Genomic DNA, 26,401 nt, shown 5'->3' with positions numbered 1-26,401 from the left:
TAAGTCTATGTCTATGCCATTACTGGCGCTATATATACATATACCCTTCGGTGGCTGCAGCTCGAAATTTTATGATCCACAAGGAAAAGCAGTCGTAGCTACTCGTACGCAGCTCTCAGCTCGTAATGTATATATCGTAGTACGGGCTTTCTCACTCTGAGCTGCTGCTGTTGCTGCTTCTTCTTCTTCTCACACCTCTTCAGAGCAGCTCTTTCAAGTGCGATCTAAGAGACTCGATTTGCTTTTTCCTTAAATATGTTTACTTATCGTCATTTTTGTGGTCTCAGGGAAAACAAAGCGTGAATTGTTTTGCTACTGGTTTTAGTTGACCAAACGGCTCTCGGATGATCCCGGACTTTCTCCCTCTCTCTCTCTTTCTTTCTCCCTTTAGCCTCGGCTCTTATTTACATTGCACATTACACTCGGCGTGTCACAACTTATATATGCGGCGCAATGCAATATTCGCTTCATCCTCCGCTACGCTCGGCCGTTCCAGATGCTTTCAAACATATATGTAGGTAAGAGCTATTGTTAAATTTTGCATTAGCTCCAGCTCGAGTTCATTTGCATTATTAATTCTCTTCATTAATGAACTTGTGCTGGCTGGGCTGGCCCGGCCCTGCTCTCTCTCTCTCTCTCTCTCTCTAGCGCTGAGCCCGACGCGTGCTGCGCACCTCACTCATGCTCGCACTCGCGCATGCATACTTACACTCTCCACGCTCCTACAGTATGTATACATCTTCATTGTTTAGCATGCGAAATTCAAAGCTGTAGAGCGCAGCAGGGCTACTGCTGCTGCTTCCGCGCAAAGTTTATACTCGTATACGCACACGCTCGAGCATTCATTTCATACAGCATTTCTCGACTCAACTTTACTCTCTCTCTCTCTCTCTCTCTCTCTCCCTTTTTTTCTGGCGCTATTATTACTACAATTATTTTCTCCGTATCATTCGTGCATCGTCATCGTGTAATATAACCGAGAATTGTATGATATCTCGGTACGGTCTTGTTTGTTTTTTTGAAATAGAAAATCTCACACACGTAAGTGTAATCAAATATTAATAATTCATTCACCTCGACGTTCCCATAAAAAGAGTCGACCGTGCACAAACTTTTGCCATCCGAGAAATACCTTCTGATCACTTCGGGTCAGATTTTAATTGGACGCCACGGGCAAGACACGCGCACCTCGCCTTTTCTTATCTTTTATCCAGACGTTAAATTCTGTTATCTCGGCTTCCGCCTTTATTGCAGTTTCTAATGTTGAGCCGTAATTTTGTTATTTACATCGCTGCGTGACAAAAATGTAAAAACTTTGGTATCGACGAGAGGCAAAACTTTCCCATGTCACATCTCGTATCATTTATAAAATAAAAAACAAAAGACATGGTGATGTCAAATGATTTCTGCGATCGTTATGAAACAATGAACTGTTTCTTTAGCCATTGGGTCTTTGAGTCTTGGGCAAGCGTGACTCGTGAGTCAGGAGCAAAGAATCATAAAGAAAGAAGTAGTCGTCGTTTCTTCCTTGTTTTTTTAAAGCCTTGGCCGTATGTTCTACAAACTTGCGTGTATTATACTCTTGATCGAAAGTAAATGTTGGAGTCGGTGCATTATTGCTCGCTCTCCGTGTATTCTTATGGGGTATTATTTTTTGTTGAGACTCGTAGCTCTTGAAAAATCCTCGCCACAGCTGTGAACTATTTACTTATTCATTCCACAAGAAAGTGAGGGAACTAATTAAATCACGTTGTTTTTTTAACTGGCTGCAGTCCAGCGATCTCTGGACTCTGAAGTTTTTATAATACACACTTAAAAAAAAAAAAAGTCGTAAAAGCTCAACCTTGAATCGTAATTTAGTATCATTTGTATAGATTGTGCGTGTCACTTAGTCCGATCGAATAAAGGAGCCTCTCGATGGTTTCGAGGGATTTTGTTTATGACTCCCCAAGAAATGATTGCGAAATCATCATCGTCAGGCGTCATGATGAATTTCCAATTAAAATCAATACTCACAAAGAGACGAGCGATCTGTCAATTCCGCGAAAAACAACATTAAAGCCGGTCGGAGCATAAGGTATATAACGACGTTACTGCGCAGAGGACCCTCGTGGGCACACTGCAGTGATATGAAATAATCCATAATGCTGCGCGCAGTTAAAGTAAGTAAATGCTCGAAATGGTTTTTAAATTGCTTGCAATAAATTATTTCCTATGCGCTTGATTACCTGGAGTGATTTATTTCAATTAAGCGTGGGCTTTGTAGCCGCGCGCTCGGCTATGTACGGATCTATACCGGAACGCGCCTGCGTGAGAAAATGTATCAATTCTTTCGTTTTTACCCTTTGCCTCGGCGCGAGCGAGCCAATGGTCGGCGAAATCGTTTCGATTAAATTCAATAGACGAGGCATCGACGCGGAAAGCAGCAGCAGCAGCAGCAGCGGCGCGAAATTAGCGAGCGCGTTTATTTGACGTTGTAAAAGCTATACGGAGAGCCGCTACTCCATAGGCAAATGCGACGGCGGCATCAGCGTAGGATATATATCTTACATAATGACGAGGCGCGAGCAGTCAGATACATGGCTCGGTACTCGAGAGTCGACCAGTCAGGCTATAAGCTCCTACATTCCAGCGAGGGCATTAGTCCGAAGTTATCAGTGATTTTTTATCCGACCAGAGCCGGCTCGTCAGTCGTCGTCGTTCGGATATGCAGTTCGCTCAGGCCATGAGGCAGTAGCGGCGGAGCGGCCTTCTTGTCTCATTAACGTTTATCTAGCTGCGTATACAGGCGCGCGCGCGCGTACGTACGTAGCTCCGCTTCCTTTTTTTCTTTAACTTTTAATTGGATAGGTTTTACGCGCAGTTTCACTTTTTTGACGCCGGTTCGTCAATTAATTTACACTTAATTTCCATAATGATGCAAGGGTGTTTCGAAGAGAGGCGTACGAGGCTGCTCGTTCGCTCGCTCGCTCGCTGCACACACGGTGCATTAACGCGCACTGTCGCATACGTTTTGCAAAAGGCTACATTGAAAAAAGAAACGGAGAGAATCGAGTTTTTCTCACGAGTAACAAGGTGAACGTATCTCTCGCTGCCTACTGGGCGTTCTCGGAGATCCGATAAAATAAGCGCACGATCAACTGGCTGCTGTTTATTTTAACAACAAATTCGACGTCGTCTATACGAATGGCTGCGTAGCGAGAGCGAGCGAACGAGGTAACAGGAGGGGAAAAAGCCATATAACCTGGGTATTTCAATAACACGAGAGCGCCTATATGTGGCTCGACGACTCGTTTCGCGCTCTGTCCCCGGGGAGTTTGATAAAACGAGCAGTGCACGGCGCAAGGCCGAGCTTAGGATAACAATGAAACTCACGCGGGCGCGCATATTTTGATCGGAGCTTGCGAGCTGCTCGGCTCTGTACTCGGTGCGCGCGGCTGGAGTGTCAGGATTTATTGCGTAACTCGAAACTGAGCGTCTTGAAACGCGTGTTAAAAACAACACATTCCGCTATATTTCAAAGCCGGAGAGCTGCCAGGCAGATGTCTATCGCCCTCGTGACTAATGTGAGAGTGCCAGAACGCGAGAGACAGAAGAGCTGCGAGCTCTACACAGTGCGCCGCGGCCCGGAAAAATAACAATGTTCTCGCGCGCGTAATATAGGTAGGCGAGCGCGCGCGCGCGACTAATACCTCGTTCGACGCTCCCAACTCCACCTCTCCGCCACTTCTGTATACAAAACATATTACTCGTTCGTTTGTAAAAGTCTCCGTATACTCCGCGCGCACAGAGCACCGAGAGAAAGTCGCGGACTTGATGCTTTGATTGCGTGTGTTACCGTACCGTAACTGCTGTGTATCTCGCTTTGATCTCCGGCCACAGATCGGAGCGAGCTCCGAACTGTAATTGAACACAATCCCGATGATATATATTTCCATAATGAGTGGCAAGGTTGAATAGCCGACTAATCGATGTCTTTTGTCTTGCCTCTGTTTCAGTTGGCCAAGAGAAGCTGAACGACTCAACTAAGGAGCAATGAACGAGGAACTGCGTCCGGATTGCATGGCCGGCTGAGGCTTACAGACCTCGGACCCTTTTCCTGTCCTCCTCGACACACATACTCACACACTCAAACTCGGTCCTTTCTGCAAAATAGTCTTGGCAGCCAGTCCAGCGTGCCTGGACAGAGCTAGTCACTCGCTTTCTCCTCTTCCTCTCTAAGCAGTCTCGAATCTCCGATTCCACCCTGTCTCTCGATACCCGGAGCAAACCGAATCACCGCCACACACATCGCCATGGCCGTGATATCAAGAGGACAACCACAGGTGCCTCCACCGCCCCGATTGCAGCGCGTCTGGCTGCTGTTCGTGCTGTCCAGTCTGCTGCTGCTGCTGCAGCATCAAGCAGTGCGAGCCCAGGAGGAGAGCACGAAGCAACCCACGTCGACGGAATTACTGGTACCGCAGCCGGTAGTCGGCCAGTTCCCGTCGGAACGAGTTAGAGCCGGCCAGAAGCAGCTGGACATGGGCAGCAGCAGCAGCAGCAGCGGCAACTCCACGGGGCCGGGTCCTCTGCGCTTCAATCATCTGGTGCTGGATTCCAAGACCGGTCAGCTGTTCGCTGGTGCGGTTAATCGCCTCATCAAGCTCGACGCCAATCTCGAGCTCGAGGAGGTCGTCGTCACTGGTCAGTATACAGTAATATATAGCTCTTTTACATTCTCTCTCTGTCTCTGTCTCTCTCTTTACCTCTCTTCGTAGAGCGAAACGTGCATCGATTATCTAATCCGCCGCTGTGGCTTGAAAGCCTTCTTATGCATGCTCGAAGCGCACATGCATGTGTATGTTATAAGCCGCTGCTGCTGCGTGCGACAAGAGCCAAGCGCGCACACACTAACGACGACGATGGCGGTGGCGGCGGCGGCGGCGGCTACGTATGTACAAGCAATATACGCGTTGTGTGCTATGTACAAGTCCGTTAATCCGCCGACTTAACGGTTGTTTTAACATATAACACTCCATCATCGTTCGAATAAGCGCGATCGTCTTGATTCTTTTGATTTGCCTGTCGATCAAAAATACGCTCACCGCGGGGCGCGGACGGATTGATACACGCGCGCAACATGCGTGCGATGTAATATCGGAATACGCGCGTTGTGTGCGTTACACGGCTTGTCATATACTATATAGGGGGGCCGTATGTGTGCGCGTACACACGCACAGACGTTATGTATAGTATAGAGAGACACTGTGCAACTGCGATCGTTTACCTCGAATCATCCATTAGTCTCGCGCGCGCGAATATTCAATCAATACTCGCTTGCTCCACGGCGGCGGTGGCGGCTGGCCACCCGGACATGTGCGTGGCGGCAATTAGTTGCTCGGAATAATAAAAATCGGAAATTTATCTGCGCTGGCCCTTTCCCTGCTACTGCCTTGCTCGCACACGTATATAGCATTGGCTGCTCCACCTGTGCTGCTGCTGCTGCTCTGTGCACACGCACATACACACACACGCTCCCGCGCAGCCGACGAGACGATCGATGGCGAAATTCCATTTACTGCGAGGGCAAAGTATAATGGCGTCGTCCTTGTCATCCCCGTCGATCTTGTAGTTTTATTTCACGTGCAGCAGCCTTAAACGAAGGAGCAGTTATATACTACGCAGCAGTGAGGGAGCGCAGTAGCGGCAGCAGCAGCAGCAGCAGCAGCAGCAGCAGGGGACATGTAGCAGCAAAAGAAATTTTTTCTCTCTCTCTCTCTCTCTCTTTCTCTCTCTTTCTGTGTCGCTCGCGTATATACACACTCGCAGCGTGAGGCGCACCCACATTTGCCAAAGCGCATTGATCTTTGAATAATAATCGCGGCACACGGGCGCACGATTCTATACACGATGCGATTCCCCGATGCTGATACAGTCCCGTCGGGCGCGAGCGCCTCCCATCTTCTTCGTCGGCCGTGACGGATCGTATTGTTGTTGTGTTGCGGCGACGTATCGCCTATATCGTTCGACTCGCGCTCGCATGTGTCCGTGAGATACCATCGCCGCTCGCTTCTATATATTTAAAATATTTCGCCTACATGCCCGATCGGTGTATACGTGTGATCGACTTTGGTATTAAGGTATTGGCCATGGCGAGCTTACGTATGGGTTTCTGCACTCCACGGTCGGGATCAGCCGCTCGATGATATGCAAAATCTCTCCCTGCCTGCCTGCCTGCCCGCCTGCCTGACTGAGATCCGAAATCATGACATCGATATTTGGACATTCTTTGGCCTGAGAACACGGGCATTACATCGCGCTTACACGTGTTCGTTTTCGTGTTCGACATTCGTCATTTGAAAGCAAATCAAAGCAAAGTCAAAATAAAAAAAAATAGTCATTTTTCGGGCGCGCGAGCGAGCGGCTTGGCCTCATCCAGCGCCTTGATGCGTGAGGTTTCGTCAAAAATTGACGTAGAGCTGTGGCTCGTGACAGCTCGCGTATTATGCCTAATACACGCTCCGAATCCGTGTAAAAATAAACCTTCACGGTGTATATATTACGCGCGTGCTATGTGTACGTACGAGATGTGCGCGCATAGAGATCACAGAGCTGCTGCTACAGTACAGGCTTGCGGTACGCGCGCGCGGCGATGAGCTTGAATACGAGGTCGTTCACCGTGTATATTCTGCACGTATCACACGTCGTGTACGAGCAGAGGCCTGTCGCCTTAACAAGTCCATAAATCAATTAAAAGCTATTCCTCTCTCTCGCTCTCTCCCCTCCTCTTGCCTCCTCCGCTATTGCTCTCGCTCTTCGTCAGCTTCGCTCTTCTCTTTGGCTCGTCAGCTTTCTCTATCCATCTTCTCTCGCTCTCCTGGCCACGCGAGCCCGACCATTGTGCATATACATATTCTCCACGTATACGGCACTCTTGGAACGGGCCAAGATTCGCGCGAGCAAGCCGCTGCACGTCGCGGCCCCGAAACTTACTCACACTTGCTTACTTTTTGACAAGTCAAGCAGCCTCTGATTAAGCCGAATACTTGTGCATCACGTGCGCGCACTCAATAATGTATATATACAATATACACGCAAGTAAGCTACGTACACATATGTAGGCTGCTTATTATAAGGTGGATGCACATTCGCGATTTTTCGCCCGATTAAACACCCTCTCTCTTTCTCTCTGCAGGCAGTAGTTGCTCCCTGTTGCTGCTACTGCTCGATAATACACAGCCCTTGTAGTACGATCACGGAGCGGCACACATTATATAATGCACACTCGCGCGCGCACGCGTACATCTACGTGCGCTTACAAACTGAATCGCGCGCCCGAGCTTACGTCTATATAGTATATGATTTGCCAGCGAATAAATAATGAGTAGTTATGCCGGAGCTGCGCCATATATATATAACTATTCGTTCGCGAGCTTTAAGCTCGCGCGCGCGCGCATCCATAACAAACAAAAGATATATACGGCAGAATCAGCGCTTCGTTGCCGGGGCTAAATTTGAAATTAATAAGTAATCGCGCGCTTCGCTCGTAGATATATCGAGCGCTCGCTGCCACCCGCTGCTACTGCAGCCCGGCGTGCCCCCGACCATCGGCTTTTCTCTCTCTCTCTCTCTCTATCTCTCGCTTGCTCGCTCGGCAACTCGTACAATACTGATCCTAGCGAATATTGGCTTATATATCCGTGTGCCTTGCCCGTCCGCCGCCCTCCTCGCTCGGAGGGCCTAACAATCAGCCATCACGGGCTAATTCGCACGTCCAAAGCGTCACCTACCTCGCTTCTATTCACGAAGCAGCCAATTTAGACTTTTGGCGCGCAAACGTCGCTTTTCTGCCTTTCCGTTTTCATCCAGTTTCGTTGGCAAATATGATATAATACTCCGCGTTTGAATTTATTCGACCGGATCGCAGCAGCAGAGCTGTGTGCGCACACACTGCAATTACGGATCGTGAGATTATGTTTCGCTTATTTTTTGCTCGCAGGTCCGAAGGAGGACAGTCCGGAATGCCACGCGAGCGGTTGTCCCTCGAGCCTCGACGTCGAGACTCAGGCGACGGACAACGTCAACAAGATCCTGGTGGCGGACTACGAGACGCGCAGCCTCATCGTATGCGGCTCGGTGATGCAGGGCGCCTGCGAGAAGCGCCGCATGTCCAACATCACCGCCAAGCCCGAGTACTTCGCCTTCGGCGTGGCGGCCAACGACGACAGCTCGTCCACCTACGCCTTCATCGGGCCCGAGCGCTACCAGTCCTGGGAGAAGTCCAACGTCCTCTACGTCGGCACGACGTTCACGAACAACGCCGAGTACCGACACGACGTGCCGGCCATATCGAGCCGCCGACTCGACACCCTCGAGTTCGCCGAGTACGGCTTCAATAAGCAGTCCAAGCTCGACATCGACGTCAAGTATCGCGACCACTTCCTCGTCAAGTACGTCTACGGCTTCAACGCCAGCGACTACGCCTACTTCGTCCTCGTGCAGAAGCAGTCCTTCCTCCCGGAGGAGGAGGAGCTCGGCTACATATCGAGGGTGGCGCGCAGCTGCATCACCGACCCGAACTACGACAGCTACACCGAGGTCACGCTCCAGTGCAACGTCGAGGCCGCCGCGCTGCGCAACGAGTCCTACAAGCTCGTGCAGGACGCCAAAATTGCGCCGGCCGGCAGCGACCTGGCCGCCCAACTCGGCATAGCCGTCGGGGCGCCCGTCTTCGTCGCCAGCTTCTCGCCCAGCAAGGGCATCACCAACGAGCCCCAGCCCAAGTCCGCCATCTGCGTTTACAGTCTGCAAGAGATACAGAACAAGTTCGACGAGAACATACACATGTGCTTCAACGGAAGCATCAAGTACAGAAATATGGGCTACATCAGCGGGCCCTTGGAAGATGGCGCTTGTCCACAGGCGGGCGTAAGTTCATTCCCCTTCTCGTCCTTTACTCGTTGCTCCAAGTGATTTTTGTTTTCTTTATTAATCTCGATAACGCGCCTGGGCGTACGCGTTTATTTTCATTACAGAAAACTGGAAACATACGAGACTTTTGTGAAGTCGGCCTAAAAATATCCGGCGTGTCGCCGATCGAGGCGAAATCCGTTCTTCATTTCCCAGACACTTTCGTCACGTCGATAACGCTGGCTAATACGGAGAGTCACACGGTGGCCTTCCTGGGCACGGAAGACGGCAGCATCAAGAAGGTCTTGCTGCACGCCTCGGAAGCGTCGCTCTACGAGAGCATAGTCGTGGACAAGGGCAACAAGATCCTGCCGGACACGACGATAGCGCCGCGCGGCGACTACCTCTACGTTCTCTCGACCTCTCGGATCTCCAAGATTCAGGTGCAACATTGCAACAGTTACACGAACTGCAATAGCTGCCTCGCTGCCGGTGATCCTTATTGCGGCTGGTGCTCCTTGGAAAAGCGGTAAGTACCTTCACTCATGGAAAATGATGAGGCTCGCCGGGGCCGTATATATACCGCCGAGCGTGTACTGGCGACTAAATTGAACGATTTATGCGATGGCTCACGATCCGCTCGCGAGCGAGCGCGCACGCCGCCGCCGACAAAGTTTTATCACTCCATATATATACCTACACACATACACATAGACACACACACACGAACGAACGAGCGCCTCGTGCGCTCCATATAGGTAGTATATAGCGTCTATCCGACGCACCACTTTTTCATGGAATTTATGACACGCGAAAAGTACGCACATGACCGGTCCGATGCTTCTGCACTTATGCGAACGTGCAAATTTATATAAATGCGTAAAATACCTACGCGCGCGCATAACTTTTGCCGACGCACGATGTTGGAGCGCGGCGCGCGTCGTTGAAAATCGATAAAAGTCTCGGCCGGAAATGCAAATTGATTTGTTTCAATCGCATGAATATGCATAGTCGCGTGTGCGCACGAAGCCAGGGCTCCTCCACGCGTGAGCAAACAGATACGCGAGGCAGATATGCTCGCTTCATCAATCGAAACTCGAGTTTTTCCTATACATATACCGACACACCGGCCTTCCCCACTCTGCGACAGCCGCAACGAGTTTACTGCGGTCCGCGGGCTTTTACTCGATCGCAAACATCATATTTCATGGGCTTTTGCAGGTGCACGGTGCGACGAGACTGCCAAAAAGCGGCCAATCGAAGCAGTCCTCGATGGCTGGGCCTCGGCACGGGACAGCAGTGCATCGACTTCGAGCAGGTTCTGCCCGATCGCATACCCATCAAGCAGATGACCACGGTCCAGCTGACCATCAGGACGCTGCCCGAGCTGCCGATCGGAGCCAAGTACAAGTGCGTCTTCGGCAGCGCCGACCCCATCGACGCTCTCATGACGGCCAACGGACTGTCCTGCCCGACGCCGCCCATCTACTTCAGGCCCAACATTCCCAAGGACGCCGATCACGTCAACGTGCCGCTGTCGGTGCGATCCAGCGAGACCAACAAAGACTTTGTGTCGCGCAACTTTGCCTACTTCGACTGCTCGCGACACACCATCTGTACCGACTGCGTCAAAGCGCAATGGGCCTGCAGCTGGTGCATCTACGATAACAAGTGTACTCACAATACCACCGAATGCCAAGGGACCATCATATCCAGCGAAAATGTGAGTATTTTTTTTCAATTTCACTTTTCTTTTCAAAGTCCGCATTTCGATGAGAAAGATAAAAAAAAGAGCAGGGGGAATTCATTTGCATTTTTTTTATGTTGTTCCAGAGTGTATCGCCTAATCTAGCTGCGCACGGTGCTCAATACTGCCCGCGCTTCGTGCGACGTCAAAAACCGCTGATGCTACCGAATAACGTACCCAAAGAAATCAGTCTCGAGGTGGAAAATCTGCCGCATCCCCAGGTGGGGCACACGGGCTTCCAGTGCTACGTGAAGATGGAGGGTGCCCAGCTGAGGGTACAAGCTCGAGTCGACAGCAGTCGATACATCGTGTGCGACAAGACGGGATACTCGTACGAGGCGCACACCGGACAGTACGAGGCCGAAGTCATGGTCATGTGGAACGGCAATCATTACGTGGATCGTACGACCATAATCCTGTACAAGTGCGAAGTGCTGGGCTCCCACCGAGAGCACGCCGACTGCTCGTTGTGCGTCACGCGAGAGCGACACTTCGAGTGCACGTGGTGCAGCAACAGCTGCGTCTATCGGCATTCTTGCCTCAACGCCGCGTTCAGCGAATGTCCAAAGCCGAGAATCGACATGATTCGGCCACTGAGCGGACCGATCGAAGGTAACACTCTTGTCACTATTGAGGGCAGCAATCTCGGCTTGCGCCAGAGCGATGTGGCTGGCAAGATTCTCATCGGTAATGCGTCCTGCACTCTCGTCGATTACGAAATCTCCGTACGAATTGTGTGTCGTACGAGTCAGCACCCGGCCACCGACGAAGCCCCCGTCATTGTCGGCAATCAAGCCGGCTACACCCGTAGCTCCATACATTTCAGCTACAAGGATGTACGTTTGAGCAGTCTCTATCCGAACGTGGGGCCGCAGAGTGGAGGTACGCGTTTGGCTATAAGCGGCGAACATCTAAACATCGGTACGACCATTGCGGCTTACCTCGACGAACTACCCTGTCTCGTGGACGTCAATCAGGCGACCAGTCGACGAGTCACTTGCTTGACCAGTCGCTCGGGAAGAGTACGCCGTGTGTCAAGGCTCACACTCAGCATCGACGGAGCCAACCGAACTCTCGATCTCAATCCTTTTAATTACACGCACGACCCGACTATCATGGACATCAAACCGCTTAGTAGCTTTGCGTCGGGTGGAAGAATGATCACAGTACATGGCACCAACCTCGATACTATCCAACGACCTGAGATGATCGTCTATCTCGATAAGGATACTATGCCGGTGAATCGCACCGCGTGTACTGTTTTAAATCCCTCACAAATGGAGTGTCCAAGTCCCAGCATTGCAGCTCGTTACCGCAGTCTCCTCGACCAACAGCTACAACTGAAACAACAACAGCAAAAGTTGCATCAGTCCCGAAGAAGAAGGAGACGATCGCTGCAGCGCAAGGAGTCCGGTCTAGGTCTGAAGATCGGATTTCTCATGGACGCCGTTGATACGGTACGCGAGCTCGACAAGCAACCGGGACAGCCACTGAGGGTTCGGCTCGTTTACGTCGAAGATCCAAAGATTACTCCGTTTCCGCGCAACATCAAGCTTTACAAAGGTGACACATTAGTGATCGAAGGTGAAAATCTAAACTTTGCCAGTGACGAGTCGGACGTGAGTGTAAGCGTAGGATCGCAGCCGTGCAACGTGACATCGCTGGCTCTGACGCAGCTGGTCTGTACACCGCCAGAGCAGCAACCCGCTGGTACGGATGAGCTCGGCTACAGAACGGATCAGGGACTGCCGCTCGTTGTCGTGCGCTTTGGACGAAATCTGCGCTTCCCGATTGGCTATCTACACTACGATCTGATAAAGTCGTATCCCATTCCACCGGAAGCAATAGCGGGCATCGCCGCCGGAACTTTCGGTCTCATCTTCGTGTTTGTCATAGTGCTAATTGTGTACAGACGCAAAAGTACGCAAGCCGAGCGCGAGTACAAGCGAATCCAGATTCAGATGGACACCCTCGAAAGCAACGTCAGGATGGAGTGTAAACAGGCCTTCGCCGAGCTGCAGACCGACATGACTGACCTCACGGCCGATCTCGAGTCCTCGGGTATACCAACCTTGGATCACAAGAATTACATCATGAAGGTGAGTGGACCACATGAAACAGCGCTAGTTTCCCTTGGCTCCCCGTCCGCAATACTCTGGCCTAGCCCACGATTCGTTTTCGACTTGTTCCGAAAGCTCGAAACAATTGTACCAAGGGATGGAATTTAATAATACGAAATTATTCAGCAGAGAATATAAACTCGCGAATAAAGGTAAATTCAACGTCAACTTTCATATATGAGCTGGGAAACGAGACCCCGCGCATAGTATGGGGAAACATGCTTTTTAACCGCAAAGCGGAGATTGTGAATTTGAGTTTTGCCCCGAGGCTACGTTACCTCTCGCGCGCTCCCGCGTACACCGCATAAAAGCTCGCACGGGGGGAAAACGTGTAACGAGTTTTCTGCGCAAAATTATCCGTTGCCCAATGCACATACGCACACAGGGAACGTAACGTATTTCAAAAAATAAATTCCGGTAACGTTATTTTAATAATCGCGCGCTCGCTTGCGCTTATACTTGCTTTCTCCGTGCTTAGACGGTCTTATGTGTTAGCGAAAAAAAACCCCCGTATTACAATCATTTTTGAGCCCCAAAGAAGAGAGTGCATCGCTTTACAAGATTAAGCAAGATAACACCGCGTACTTTAATTAAAAAAAAGCACGGTCCACAACGTGGAAAATGACGCGATGATAAGGCTGCAAAGTGAAAAGGAAAAACAAGAACGCCGCTGTAGCGAACACACAAACGCGTCTTTTTGCTCGGATTATCGATGAGTGATTCGTCAAGGTCAGATTCTATATAGAGACTTTAATTGCATGAAAGCTCATTGATGTTGATATCGCATTTCTGAATAGCCTTTTTGTATACAATGTCGTCTCGCTCAAGTGGTTGACGCCTGCTCGATGCTCCGAGCTAAGCGGCTTTCGAAACAACGCTAAAAAATACTCTGCCGGAGTTTTTCTCTCGGTGCGCACAGCCTTTCTAGGCATTAAAGCTTCATGTATACGCGAGCAGCGACCGAACACCTCTGCAGACTATCCGAGCTCTGTGTCGCCGGCTCTCCCGATACATGCTCGTATGCGACCGAGTGTACGCGCGAGCTCGCTGCTGGAAAACACATAATCTAGTTGACTTTTCGTGAATATTTTGTTGTGCAAGTGCAACGATCATGCGAGTTATAACGCGTCGAGGAAATTTTGCGCAAAGTTCTGCATTTCCGATCAAAAGTTTTTCCATCAAAGCCCTCATCAAAATTTTATAAATGATCGCGAGCAAAAGTACCAAAGTACGAAAACGGAATGCGTGTAAATTAAGCAGCTGGCCGGGTAGCTCGACTACGCTTAATTTGGAGTTGAAAAATACGAATATTCCTTTTTCTGCGAGAGCTAAAGTCGATTTTTTTTTGGTTTATTTAAAACTGCTAACATGTTGAGGCGCTGCCGTAAACAAACGAGGAAAAAAGCATCGTTGAAGGGCTTTGATTGACAGCTGGCCAGCTCACTTCATTGCGAGAAGCAACCGCAATCAATTATTTGTAATTGAAATAATGAATCAATTCAATCAGACGATATTAAATTTCTTGCGAATTCGTGTGCAATATGCAAGCTTTTTCCAAGGCAGAAGCGTATTTTTATTTCTGAAATCAATACACTGGTCGTTGATTAATAATACACGCGAGTAAATTTTGAAGGTTTCTTTCACGTGAGACTGGCTCGCTTGCTCGGTTGTAAGTTCGGTCGATTCTTTCTAGCCGTACTTTCGAGCGATATGGCAATTTTATTAACAGCTCACTCGCAGCCGAGTCGGTGTAATATCGATATTTCACATGTAATAGAATTGACAACGAACGGCTCCGTAACTTGGCTACTTACATAATTGAGGAGCTTAAACATTCAGATAGCTCGTAGCACGGATAACGGGCTAGACGCAGCTCTTTAGCACGGATAGACTGCCGGCTGCTCGCTGTTATTCTTGCTGCTGCTGTTGCCCACCGAACGGCCGTAAGGCAATACTTTGAGCGGTTATTCCAGGAAAGAAAATCTCACCGGACATGTATCGGAGAAGCTCGTGGCGCGCGTAAGTCGCGCGCACACTACGTCGCATTGCGAAAAGGGGGGACGGCGACGCGAGGGGAGCCAAGTCTATTATCGGTCGACGCTCGACTGTACATCGTTGCGCTTCGTTATTCTGTTGTAGGTCTTCTTCCCGGGAGTGATCGACCATCCGATCCTGAACGACCCTCGCTCGCGCACCAACGTGCCCCGCACCAACTACGACGCGGCCATGCAGCAATTCGAGCACCTCGTCAACAACAAGTGCTTCGTGCTCGCCTTCATCGAGACCCTCGAGGCCCAGCCGGACTTCAACATACGCGACAAGGTGAACGTCGCCTCGCTGCTCATGATCGTCCTCATGGACAAGATGGAGTACGCCACGGACATACTGATGAATCTGTTGCTGAGGCTCATCGACAAATCCGTCAACACGAAGCATCCCCAGCTCATGCTCAGGCGCACCGAGTCCGTGGTCGAAAAAATGCTCACCAACTGGATGGCCCTCTGTATGTACAACTACCTCAAAGATTACGCAGGATCGTCTCTTTTCCTTCTCTACAAGGCCATCAAGCACCAAATTGAAAAAGGCCCGGTGGACGCCTTCAGCCACGACGCGCGATATTCCTTGTCGGAGGAGCGGCTTCTGCGCGAGCAGATAGATCATCAGCTCGTCAGTCTGCACGTCGTTCAAGATGACCTCGATGAGAAGATACAATGCAAGGTCCTCGATTGCGACACCATAAGCCAAGTCAAGTCCAAAATACTCGATGCCCTGTACAAAAACACGCCCTTCTCCATGAGGCCCTCGGTTCACGAGGTCGATCTCGAGTGGCGACACGGTCGCGGAGGTCATCTCACGCTCCAGGACGAGGATCTCACGACCAAGTGCTGCGGCGACTGGAAAAAAATCAACACGCTCGCTCATTACGGCGTCAAGGAGTCAGCCGTTATGTCGCTCATACCCCGCCAAAATGACAGCTTCGTCCTGTCGAGCAAGCAACCTTGCCATACCTGCACCAAGAGCTTGCATCAGCAGCATCCGCTGGCGCAAATTGCCCAGCAGTACTCGAGGCATTGCTCCAACGTGCATATTGCGCCAACGACCCCTAGCCACCCTCACCATCATCATCAGCTCATTAGTCCGTCGGCGCCTATGTATGCTCCACCTGGAAGCGGCATCTACTTTGATACCCAACACTCGCCGCCAATGATCATTGCCAACGGTGACGTTGACGTCACTCATGCATCCTCTCATAGACTATATCATTTGGTAAGCTATTGTTTATCTTCGTAAAAGTATTTCAAGTAATTCGTTAACAAATTTCTGAATTTGACTTTCAATTATCGCGTTTCAATATTTTTGTAGAATATTATCAGAACTTTTCACCTTATTGAAGTAGTACATAGTTTAATGGTTTATACGTATGTCAAAGCAGGTGAGACCAGTTGACGAAGTTCACTACGGATCGATGGGTTATGCAAGTGGCAAAGTGCCACCGGGTCTCCATCCAGAACGCACGCACAAGGCAATACCGGAAATTTTTCTGACGAGGCTATTGTCGACCAAGGGTACCGTCCAAAAGTTTGTCGATGACTTTTTCAATACGATATTAACTGCCAACGAAGCACTGCCGAGCTCAATTAAATGGCTCTTCGACTTGCTCGACGATGCCGCAGCCAAGCACCAGATACTCGATCCTGAAGTGCCCCATGCTTGGAAGTCCAACAGTCTGCCTCTACGCTTCTGGGTGAATTTCATCAAAAACCCAGACTTCATGTTCGACATAAACAAATCGCCGACGGTCGACTCGAGCCTGTCCGTCATCGCTCAGACGTTCATGGATGCTTGCTCGACCAGCGAGCACCGGCTTGGCAAGGACTCGCCTTCGAACAAACTGCTCTTCGCCAAGGACATACCTCACTATCGCGAGAAAGTCGGTCGATTTTACTCGGAGGTACAGAGGTTGCCGCTCATCACCGACCAAGAGATGTCCAGTACCATGCAACAATTGAGCGCGTCGCACGCCAACGAGTTCGATGTCATAGCGGCCCTCAAGGAGCTTTACATCTACGTCGGCAAGTACTATGGAACGGTGAGTGTCATTACAATATTGCTGTTGCCAGTATTTTGTACTCCTACTTGTTGTTTTATGCTTTGCCTGCAGCTTAATTGAGTGTACTGAGATTCTCAGTATGGTATAGAGATTCCAGAGTAGGCTTTTGTTCAGCTCCTTGAGCTCATGCAAATTTTCTCTCTCTCTCTCTCTCCTCGTCTCTACGCTCCCATTTCTATTTTGGATTTACTACGTAGTAATGAAATCGATTCGGTGAACGCGTCGATGACTATAATTTACCGCGTTTAAACAAACCCAAGCCCTTATGCGCAAGTTGGTGCACATCAATTGCTTATTTCTGCGAGCGCAATTAATTTTCGTAAGTTTTTCTTTGAACGGTCTTAATGATGTAACCAAATTACATCCGGTACTCGTGTAGCGCGTCGCACTTTTTAACAGGCATAATGTTATAGGCCGTGCAGGTGCAATTTGGAAGGTAAAAAGCACCATTTTCAATGTTTTAATGGATAGCGATTAAAAAAATGTTGCGAAATAACGATGTCTACGATGCGTGTTAATGACTTTTTGCTTCATTAAAGAAAATTTAGCAGTTCCTCGACGATTCTATTAGATCACGCAAGGATTAAAAATCGTCTCGCGCGCACTCCGCACTGCACGCACGAGAGCAAGAGACGCAAGAATATTATTAATTTTTCACGAGTTCAGGCCTCGGCAAGACGTACATGCGCAGGTGTGTCGAACAATTTGAAACGACGCGAGAAACTGTCGAAATGAAAATTCTTCGAGAGCGATGAATAATTCGAAGCGAGCACGCAATCGGTCGCACGAAGGATAAGTTATTCGTCTCGATTCTTGGCTTATTTGTAGCGCCATATGCCAATTCGTTCTAGGCAAAAAAGTGCGCGAGAGCATCGAAGAGATTTATCTTACGATAAATTAATAACACGCGAGGAGCAGCTTAATTAGTCGTACACACGTGAAAATTTATAATATGCGCGCCGTGCAAAAACGTTGCGCATTGATTATTTTCGTAGCACAGGCGGCAGCGGTGCGCTGGCTAAAACTTCATTTATTAAAGTACACACTCTCGTTCGTGTGCGCGCGTATGGGTGGGTGTAACAGCATGTGTGTGTGTGCTCGCGCGCGCTGAGGGGAAGCAGGAGGGCCGAGGGGGTGCTCCATGCACGCGCGTATAAAGATATCATAATTAAAAGAGTAACAGAATGGTATTGCTAGTTTCGCGAGCTCGTGTGCACGGGCCGCCGCCGCTGCCGCTGCCGTGGAGAGTTCGTGCCGCTGGCATTATATTCGCCAAGTGTTTTCTCGATATTTTTAATTTGTGCGTGTGCCTCTTTATTTTTCCCTCGGAGATTTTATTCTCAAGTGGGCTCTCTCGGTCTCTCGCTCGCGCTGCGCTTACCACACGAGTGCACATGCGCGCGCCTAGCTATGTGCTCGTGCAGCTCGCGGCTGCTGCTGCTGCTGCCTTCGCAGCGCCGGCTTATATTATTATGAAAAACGGAAATGGATGCATTTATGCCCTCCGGTTATTCGAGTCGTTATGTGATACACACCATAATTTATTTATGTGCAATTCTAGCCTACGTGGACGTAGCCTGCGCACAATTACTTATGATTTACGTCTTCCCTCACTCCCCTCGCTGCTGAGCTAGCCGCCGCGTTATTATTATATTTATTCTTATATTTATGCAAAAAGCCGCCCAATGAGCTAGAAAATAATACAATAAATTCACCTCGATTCTCTCGAGTCTCGTGTAATGCTATAAATACATATATTCATGCATACCCGACTGTGTGCCTATGTATACGGGGTATGTTATGCGCACATACACTCTCATACTCTTGACATTTTACCCCGTGCAGTGGCCTCTACTTTGTATTCGCACATTTCCCCCAAAGCCGCTTTCTTTTCGCCCATACAGGAGGCTCGACAAAAATCGATTGATAAAACCAATGTGCAATATGAGTTTGGTAACGAGAAAAAGCTGCCGCGTGTCAGATGTATAGGAATGCGCTTATAATGAAAAAAATTTCCTCTATTGGTAGCTACCACTCGTATGCTCGTTACCGCTCTGCCGTAGCCCTGCACAGTACCGCTCTTCGATTCGCTATTAACGGATTTCTTCGACACTCTGATACCTACTTTCATTTCATCATTTTTTTTTTTTTTAATACGAATTTCGAGATATTATGCTTTAATGAACAATTTCCGGAAAAAGCCGAATATATTCGGCGAATGCGCCGACGCGGACTATTGAAAGTTTTAATTAGGCAATAATTTTTTAGTTAAAAAGAGAATTTTAAGCCAAAGTAGTTTGGTAAAATTGGCTATGCAATTCGTGAAATGCACTTTGTTCTAAATGGCATTGTTATCGTTCATGTTTCAGATTCTGGAGGTCTTAGAGACAGATCCGACTTGCCGCAAGCTGCACCTGGCTCACAGGCTCGAAAATGTGGCTTGCACTCTCGAGGGCGAGGAAACCAGCGCCTGCTGACAGCAACTGCAGGAGCAACCGCTGAATCCGGCCATGGACGCAGCCATCGTCGCTTACGACTGATGACGATGACGATGAGACGACGATGCTCTACCGCCGACTAGTGCCTCCGCAATTCAATTGTCGAGCCGCCAATTACGTACGTCGCATAAACCAAGCAACCCCCACATTATTGCAATCACACGCGCTCCCTAGTGTTTCCCCATCTTCATTGTCCATACCTCGTGGCGAGTCTATAATCCGTAATCTGCGTCAAATGTATATATAAATGTCGTCGCTCGCCTTGCTTACGTCACAACAACGCAAGGCGTCGAGCGAGCTTTCGAGCTTCGTTCGAGCACGGTAAGCCTTTGGTAAATTTGATATATTATATAAGTAGGGAAACAGGAGTGATGTTACAATGAAAAACAAAGATACGCTCTAGCGACGTATCGTTGCGAAATAGGCGGATAAGTCAAACAAACCCCTAGCACGAGTGACATCGTCAAAAATGAATAATTGTGGATAAAATAAAAATGTACGTGTACATCGATACGGATCGAAATTCACGCTGCAGCGTGCCGGGAGTACGTCGGGAGTAGAGCAAAAAAAAAAATGCGTTCACAAGAGAGAGAGAGGGAGGACAGGAGAAAGAAAAAGAGAGACAGAGAGAGAGAGAGAGAGAGAGAGGCAGAGAGAGAGAGATGTGTACACATATAACGTACGTTAATTACTGGAGAGCCAACGGACGCGATAACGACTAGGGATATTCGGTGGCGTAGCTTTTTTATTTCGCCTTCACGCCCGCACAAATTGCGCGCGCGCCATAACGGATACTCGAACTCTAACTCGCTGCTCTCTGCTGCCATACCTTGCTGTATACGGACCAATACGTGTATACGTATACGCAGACTAACATTTTTCTCTGTGCGTGTTGGCGTTTTTTATATTATCTCTTGGGTACTTTTTCTTTTTAATTGCGCGAGCACGAGTTCGGTGATACCAACTACTGCATACGTGCAGTATCAACGCGTATGCTCTCTCTCTCTCTCTTTTTTTCTCTCTCACTCACACTCTCTTTCTTGTGTACATGCAAATGCAACGTGCGAGTAGCAGAAAGTTGAAGGGGTCGGTGCAAAAATACAAATGCTAAATTTCAATTAAAAAAAAAAAAAAAAAAAACAATGAAAAGCCATTTATTTATAGTGTCCAACGTACTGTGCATGCGACTATTTCGTATTACACATAGGTTTAATATGTATAAGAAATCGCACCACAGTAAGTAAGTAGCATGTCTGTGATCCAGAAGCACGAGTGGCTATGCCTATTATCTTCATTATGATTATTCAATGAGATATGACATGAGCATACACACGTTATTATAAAATATATTATTATATACATAAATTAACGAACGATGATATAAATTATATTTAAGTACGTCGATAAGAATATAACAAAATATATAAAAATATATCAAATTATATTATATTATATATGAATGGAAATTATAAATGAATTTATACGTGGATATGAAAAAATTAAGATATATATATATAAAATTATATATACGTGAAAGGAATAAAAATTATAGTACGATGAAGTTTAAAAATAAATTTGTGAACACTCGACGAAACTCGGGCAGATCGTGTATTAGTGCGCTAGATAGGAAAAAAACGAAGATGATTTTATAATCTCGTTGCAAGAGAGTTGTGACAAAAAAAGGCAGCCAGAGCTATATAAAAAAAAAACATAGACACGAAGTAAGAGAATAAAGGCAAATGAGAACGTGTATCTATAAGAGTGTGAGTCGTAAAATTGCGAGCGAGAGTGCGAGTGTATTTATATACAGTGGCGTTATACGGTGTATATCGTATATGCGCGTACGGTAAGCTACGGTGATATATAGGGGATGACTGAGCTAGCATTTAAGTGCAAGTGCGAACCTTTATATATAAATGTTAGCGCGCGCGCAGCTGACGTGCGGAGGCGGCAGCGGCGCCGGCGAAGAAGCCCGAGAGTATGAGAAAAACCACATTACACGCTGCTGAACCATTCGTTAATAGCATCCGTGCGCGCGCGCGTGCTTGCGAGCTTTGCGTGTGCTGCCGTTGATGACAAGGACGGAGAAAAAAATTTACCTGAATGAGCGTGTGCCGCATTTATACATATGCACACATATATTATGTACCGCTGTATATGAAACTCACATTTTCTCCTCCCATATTTTACTTCGTGCTTCTCCTCATCTTCCTTCCTATCTATTCCCTGCGGTGCATGCGTTAATTCAGTTTTTCATTAGAAACAGGAAGAAAGTAAGAAAAAAGAGAAGATGAAAATGTATGTGCGCATGCACGTCCGTATACGTGTATACGTATGTACGCGATACATTTTTTTCGAACATGTGATATTTTCCTAAGTTTCTTGTATATATGTGTGTGCATGTGTGTATGTGTGTGTGTGGGTATTGTATTCCCTTGTGTGCACCACGGGGACTTGCGCGCGCGCGCGCGCGTTGCAACCCTCTCACCTACGCTGCACGCGCGTATATATTGCACGTGGGACGTCCCCCCGTCATTACTCGTGGAATAGTAATATCTCTCGCTCTTTTCTGTATTTGCGACGTATGTGTATAGGCGCTTCTGTGTTGTTTGTCTACATGTCTCCCTGGCCAGAAGATATATACAATACATGTATATTATAAATAATAGGATGAATTGCATTGTACATAGTAGTTTATATACATAGAAATATATTATATGTATGGTTCCGAGTGATCTCTACAATATTACACACGCGCATATGTGTATACGTGTGAGTGTGTATATGTGTGTTGTACAATATTCATATACACATGTGTATTCACTAAAATTCGCTACACAAGACTGTACGAAGATACGCTTTAATTTTTTTACTTTTATATATATTATACCGAGCGCGACTATAATTGTACATACATAAAGATATATATATTATTGTTTAATGGTTGTAAAACACGTACCTTGCGCGCCTACGCATTCTCTTGCTTCGGCAGCATTGGAGCCTCATGATTGAGTTCGCGTTGGATATACATACATGTGCAACTTTAATACGTCTATACATCTGCACGTTCGTGAATGTGCATCCGTATTGTGCGTTATAACTGCGCATATGAAAGCGTTTGCATAAGTTCGCCCGTCCATTTACGGATATGCAGACACACAATGGCAGGGAAAAATGAATTTTCCGAATCTATACACTACGCATAACCATATCTCTCTGTCCCACTCTATCTCTTTCTCTATCTCTATCTCTCTCTTGCTCTCATTGTCTATGTATATATACATGTATTATTCTTTTCTTCATATGCAGCTATATTACACCTAACTCGTTTTCACTTTGTAAAGTTCAATGGCTGGTGTTTGCCTTGTCGGATGCGCAAGCACGCGAATATTCGCCAGAAGCTCTCTCCTCTCGTCAGTAATTTCATTTGTGTATGTGTATCCATAAGACATTGCTGTACAACTATCAACCTGTAAATGACTACGTTTGTCTAAAATCATTAGTTTTATTTTAAGTTATATTATTTGCGAGATTACTATTATTATTTATTTGTAATTTATTTATTACTTCGCAATACTTGGCGCAGCCTCGAGTCTGATGTGCATTTAATTTAAGAGTCTTGATAGTGCGTACTATTGTATATTGTCTCCAAGAACTAGAAATTTACAATTATGTATATAATATTTTATTATACGTTCGATTTCTAAATGTGTACATTATTATTGATATTATTATGTTTATTTAATTCTTAAGAAATTTAATCTGTTATATGAACATGAATTAGACAACTTTTTCATGAAAACGGTCGAAAAATGGTTGAAAAGTCCTAAATAAACGAAATGAGTTATCTTTGATTTTTTCGTAAATTTTCTTGTTTTATTTCTGTTGAATTTTACACTCACACCACGATTTGATCATAATTTATAAGTAACAAGTATTATTGAACATGGTTCCGAGCATGGATAAGTATTGCACAAGTGATGTACGTTTATACAAATAATTATTTCGGCGTACGAAGGACAGAGAGAAGAAAAGGGAGGAAGGTCGGGGAAAAAGAAAGTCTAGCCGCGGGCTTAGGACGGTGTGGTGCTTGCGATAGTGCAGAGAGAAAAAGCCGACATTTCGACTGTGTTCCGTACGTGTTGCATAGGCTGCCGGAGGCTTATCGAATATTCGTCCAATTACACGTCTCTCTCGCACACATGTATGGGTACACGGCACTAGGTTCATTCATTTCGTCTCGTTTCTTGCGCGCAAGTTCGTTTTCAGTCCGGGTTCGGCGTTTGCGCTTTATCTTTCTCTATTTCTCCTGGGTCTTGCGTTTCGCGTTGTTCGGGGTAATTACTCACTACGTGCGCGCTCGCTTGCAGCGTCGTTGGGAGCAAGCACATTATTGCCGTCAGCGATCCCTTTCTCCGCGTCATCTTCAGTCATGCGCGCGTCGTTGTACCTTGGCTTTTCTCTCTCTCTCTTTGCTCTTTCCCTCTCGTCGTGCGCGACGCCAGAGCGCACTTATATATCGGGAAGAAAATCACGCGAAAACAAAAACTCGCTCTCTTTCTCGGCGACTGCGATGTCGGGTTGGTTGGTTGGTTGGCTGCTTGCTTCGGTCGTTAGTCGTTAGTCGTGTCAGATAAGAAGAAGGAAGAAACGATCGAAACGACGAGAGCTCGAGTTTGCCAAAGCTCGTTGTAACGCGCTGCTATCGTGCTTGCACGCCTCTCTCTCTCTCTATATATACGTATGTAAGTACGTACGAGCTTGGAGCGGTCGCTCGAAAGCATCAGCTTTTTCGTCAAAGGCAAGTGCGATTTTCAAGACCGCGACCGGCAAAAAGGGTGACACGCGCGAATGCGTGCTAGCAAAAAAGGCAGAATAAAAAACGCCAAGGCGTACGTATGCGCGTCATAAGAGCACGTCAGAGCTTAGGCAGAGAGAGAGAGAGTTGGCGTGTGTGTGTGTGCGTACGTGGCACGTCTTTGATTTCATTATTTTGCATGGGCGCGCTCGCTACTGCTCGGCAACTAGCGAGGCCGCACACGCACTCACATACGCGCCTACGTTTGCAAGCTCTTTCGCGACTTTTCTCAAATAAGTAGGTGCGCTATAATTACGCGCGCGAGATGAAATTACGCGAACTCTCTCCGGCCCTTGCCGCCCTTCCCCCCAGCTGTGTGCGGAAAGTAGTAGTAGTAGTACGTAGTAGTAGTCGTAGTAGCAGCCAACAGAGAGGGGCTGCTGCCGTGTAGGAATTATTTCAATGGGAGCTTTTGCACCAGCAGAAGCCACGCAGCAGGCAGGCAGCAGCAGCAGCTCAAACATTTGCTTTGATGATTCTGCGCGAGGGAAAAGTCGCTAGTCACTCCGGGTTTTACGCAGATCGCGCGATACGTGGCCCGGCTGCTCCTGCGCTATAATATATATAAAACGTCAAACGCGCGCCGCTCTCGTTTTCCATTACTAATGCTCTCTCTCTCACTCTCTGCGCGATACACACTTTATACATCGTATAGAATATATACGTAGCACCTACATTTACTAGGTATCTGTACATGCTGCAGTGCATTATGTACACAAGCGCCGAGAAAGAAGCCGACCAAGCCAAACCAAATGGAGAGAGAGCGAGAGAGAAAAACAGAACTCTCGCGCGAGCTTTTCTCTCTCTCTCGGTACAGATGTGATATTGCTCTTAGCGAGCGCGCGAGGAGAAAAAGGAGAGAGGAAAAAAAAAAGCGAGCAATTCTCCGCAAGCTGTAATCGATTTAACAGGCGAATGCTTTTTTTGCTTTCACTGCCAGCGCCGCCAATACCGCACAGCAGCTAGTCGCTATAATATGCCAACACGAAGTGGTGGCACACGTTGTGTGTATTTGTATTTTCGATCAGCTTTTCGTGCAGGCCTTACGATCCGATATACGTGCTGCCAAGCCTGTATAGAGCAGCCCCGAGTACCTGCCAAAAGTCTATTTCGCCTCTCGTAATTGACTCGTATAAACTTTTATCCGAAGAAATGGCTCGAATCATTTGTAAAGTTGGCGTTCCGTAATTCATCTGCATACACTACCTGTAATGTAACAAAGGTCGATGGCTGCTCGTCAAGCTGCAGCGAGCTTCTGGAACAACGATCGCACACATAATGCGCAGGGGGGCGATATCGAGGTAGTTAACTTGGCGCGCGGCTCGAGAGTAGTAGTGCTTCGTACTTTGGCCAATCGATTAGGAAATTCGCGGTAAAGGTCATTTGCTAGCTAATCTTTGGCGGGAAGATGGGCGAATGTATGCGCGCCGCTGCTCATAGGCCGCGTGGTGGTGGCTCTTCATAGAATGGCTAGAAAGACAATGGAAGCCGCAGCAGTCAGAGAGAGAGAGAGAGAGCCAGACACGCATTTCCGTATTAGGGCCGCTAGGGTCGTGTCCGGTAGAGCTTACGTAATGCGAAATGGGAAAATCCCCGAAGGCCTCGGTGGTATAGCGGTAACGGCTGGTAGCATGCGCGGCTGCTGCATATATACCTATATGTACGTATATAGGTAGATCGCCGGTGTCGTCGTCCGCGTCGTCGTCCTCGACGTCCTCGTTGCCGCCGCCGCCGCCGCTGTTGTTGTTGTTGTTGGTCAGTTAAACAAAAGCCGGAACGAGCTCGCAGAAGAACATGCAAGCACGTAGATAGGAATAGTAGCGCCTGCCTTGGCCCCCGAGTCTACGTGCTTAACTAAGATTTAAGACTGGACTTCCTTTGAATTGTAAGAAGGCGAGGGGGGTTAAAGCCGGTCTAGAGATAAAACAACGAGCAAGACGATGGGCAAACGGCGTCGCACGTATAGTTAGCCAGTGCGAGAGAGAGAGAGAGAGGCATCGCTTTGAAATAGCTTTCGGTTGTGTTGGCCTATAAGCAGCGAGTCCATATACCTGCTATACAGTAACAGTCGTCGTCGCATACGAGACATCTCGAGAGTCCGAGCGTCGTCCACCCACCCGCCGCACATGCTCCCGCGCGCGTTACGTATACATTATATGCCTATAGCAGAGTCGG

General features: G+C 47.9%; 1 protein-coding gene across 2 annotated transcripts in view; it reads left to right on the top strand.

The window, feature by feature from the left end:
* The window catches only part of LOC106649742 (plexin-B), a 28,497-nt gene extending 7,752 nt beyond the window's left edge, over positions 1 to 20,745 (top strand). Inside the window, exons 2-9 of one of the 2 annotated variants that reach the window (XM_014367331.2) lie at positions 3,999 to 4,686; positions 7,982 to 8,910; positions 9,018 to 9,421; positions 10,114 to 10,615; positions 10,726 to 12,738; positions 14,899 to 16,026; positions 16,193 to 16,849; positions 19,240 to 20,745. In XM_014367331.2, coding sequence (XP_014222817.2) covers positions 4,296 to 4,686; positions 7,982 to 8,910; positions 9,018 to 9,421; positions 10,114 to 10,615; positions 10,726 to 12,738; positions 14,899 to 16,026; positions 16,193 to 16,849; positions 19,240 to 19,347 — 6,132 coding nt within the window. In that variant the 5' untranslated portion in view covers positions 3,999 to 4,295 and the 3' untranslated portion in view covers positions 19,348 to 20,745. Of the gene's footprint in view, positions 1 to 3,998; positions 4,687 to 7,981; positions 8,911 to 9,017; positions 9,422 to 10,113; positions 10,616 to 10,725; positions 12,739 to 14,898; positions 16,027 to 16,189; positions 16,850 to 19,239 lie in introns of both variants that reach the window. The other variant, XM_023459321.1, reaches the window with a different exon arrangement.
* Positions 20,746 to 26,401: the final 5,656 nt, after the last annotated feature.

This window comes from Trichogramma pretiosum, unplaced genomic scaffold (genome assembly GCF_000599845.2).
Source record: "Trichogramma pretiosum strain Unisexual culture from Peru unplaced genomic scaffold, Tpre_2.0 scaffold44, whole genome shotgun sequence".
Lineage (NCBI taxonomy): Eukaryota > Metazoa > Arthropoda > Insecta > Hymenoptera > Trichogrammatidae > Trichogramma > Trichogramma pretiosum.
Note: the sequence above shows the minus strand (reverse complement) of the source record. Positions and strands in the feature narration are given on the sequence as shown.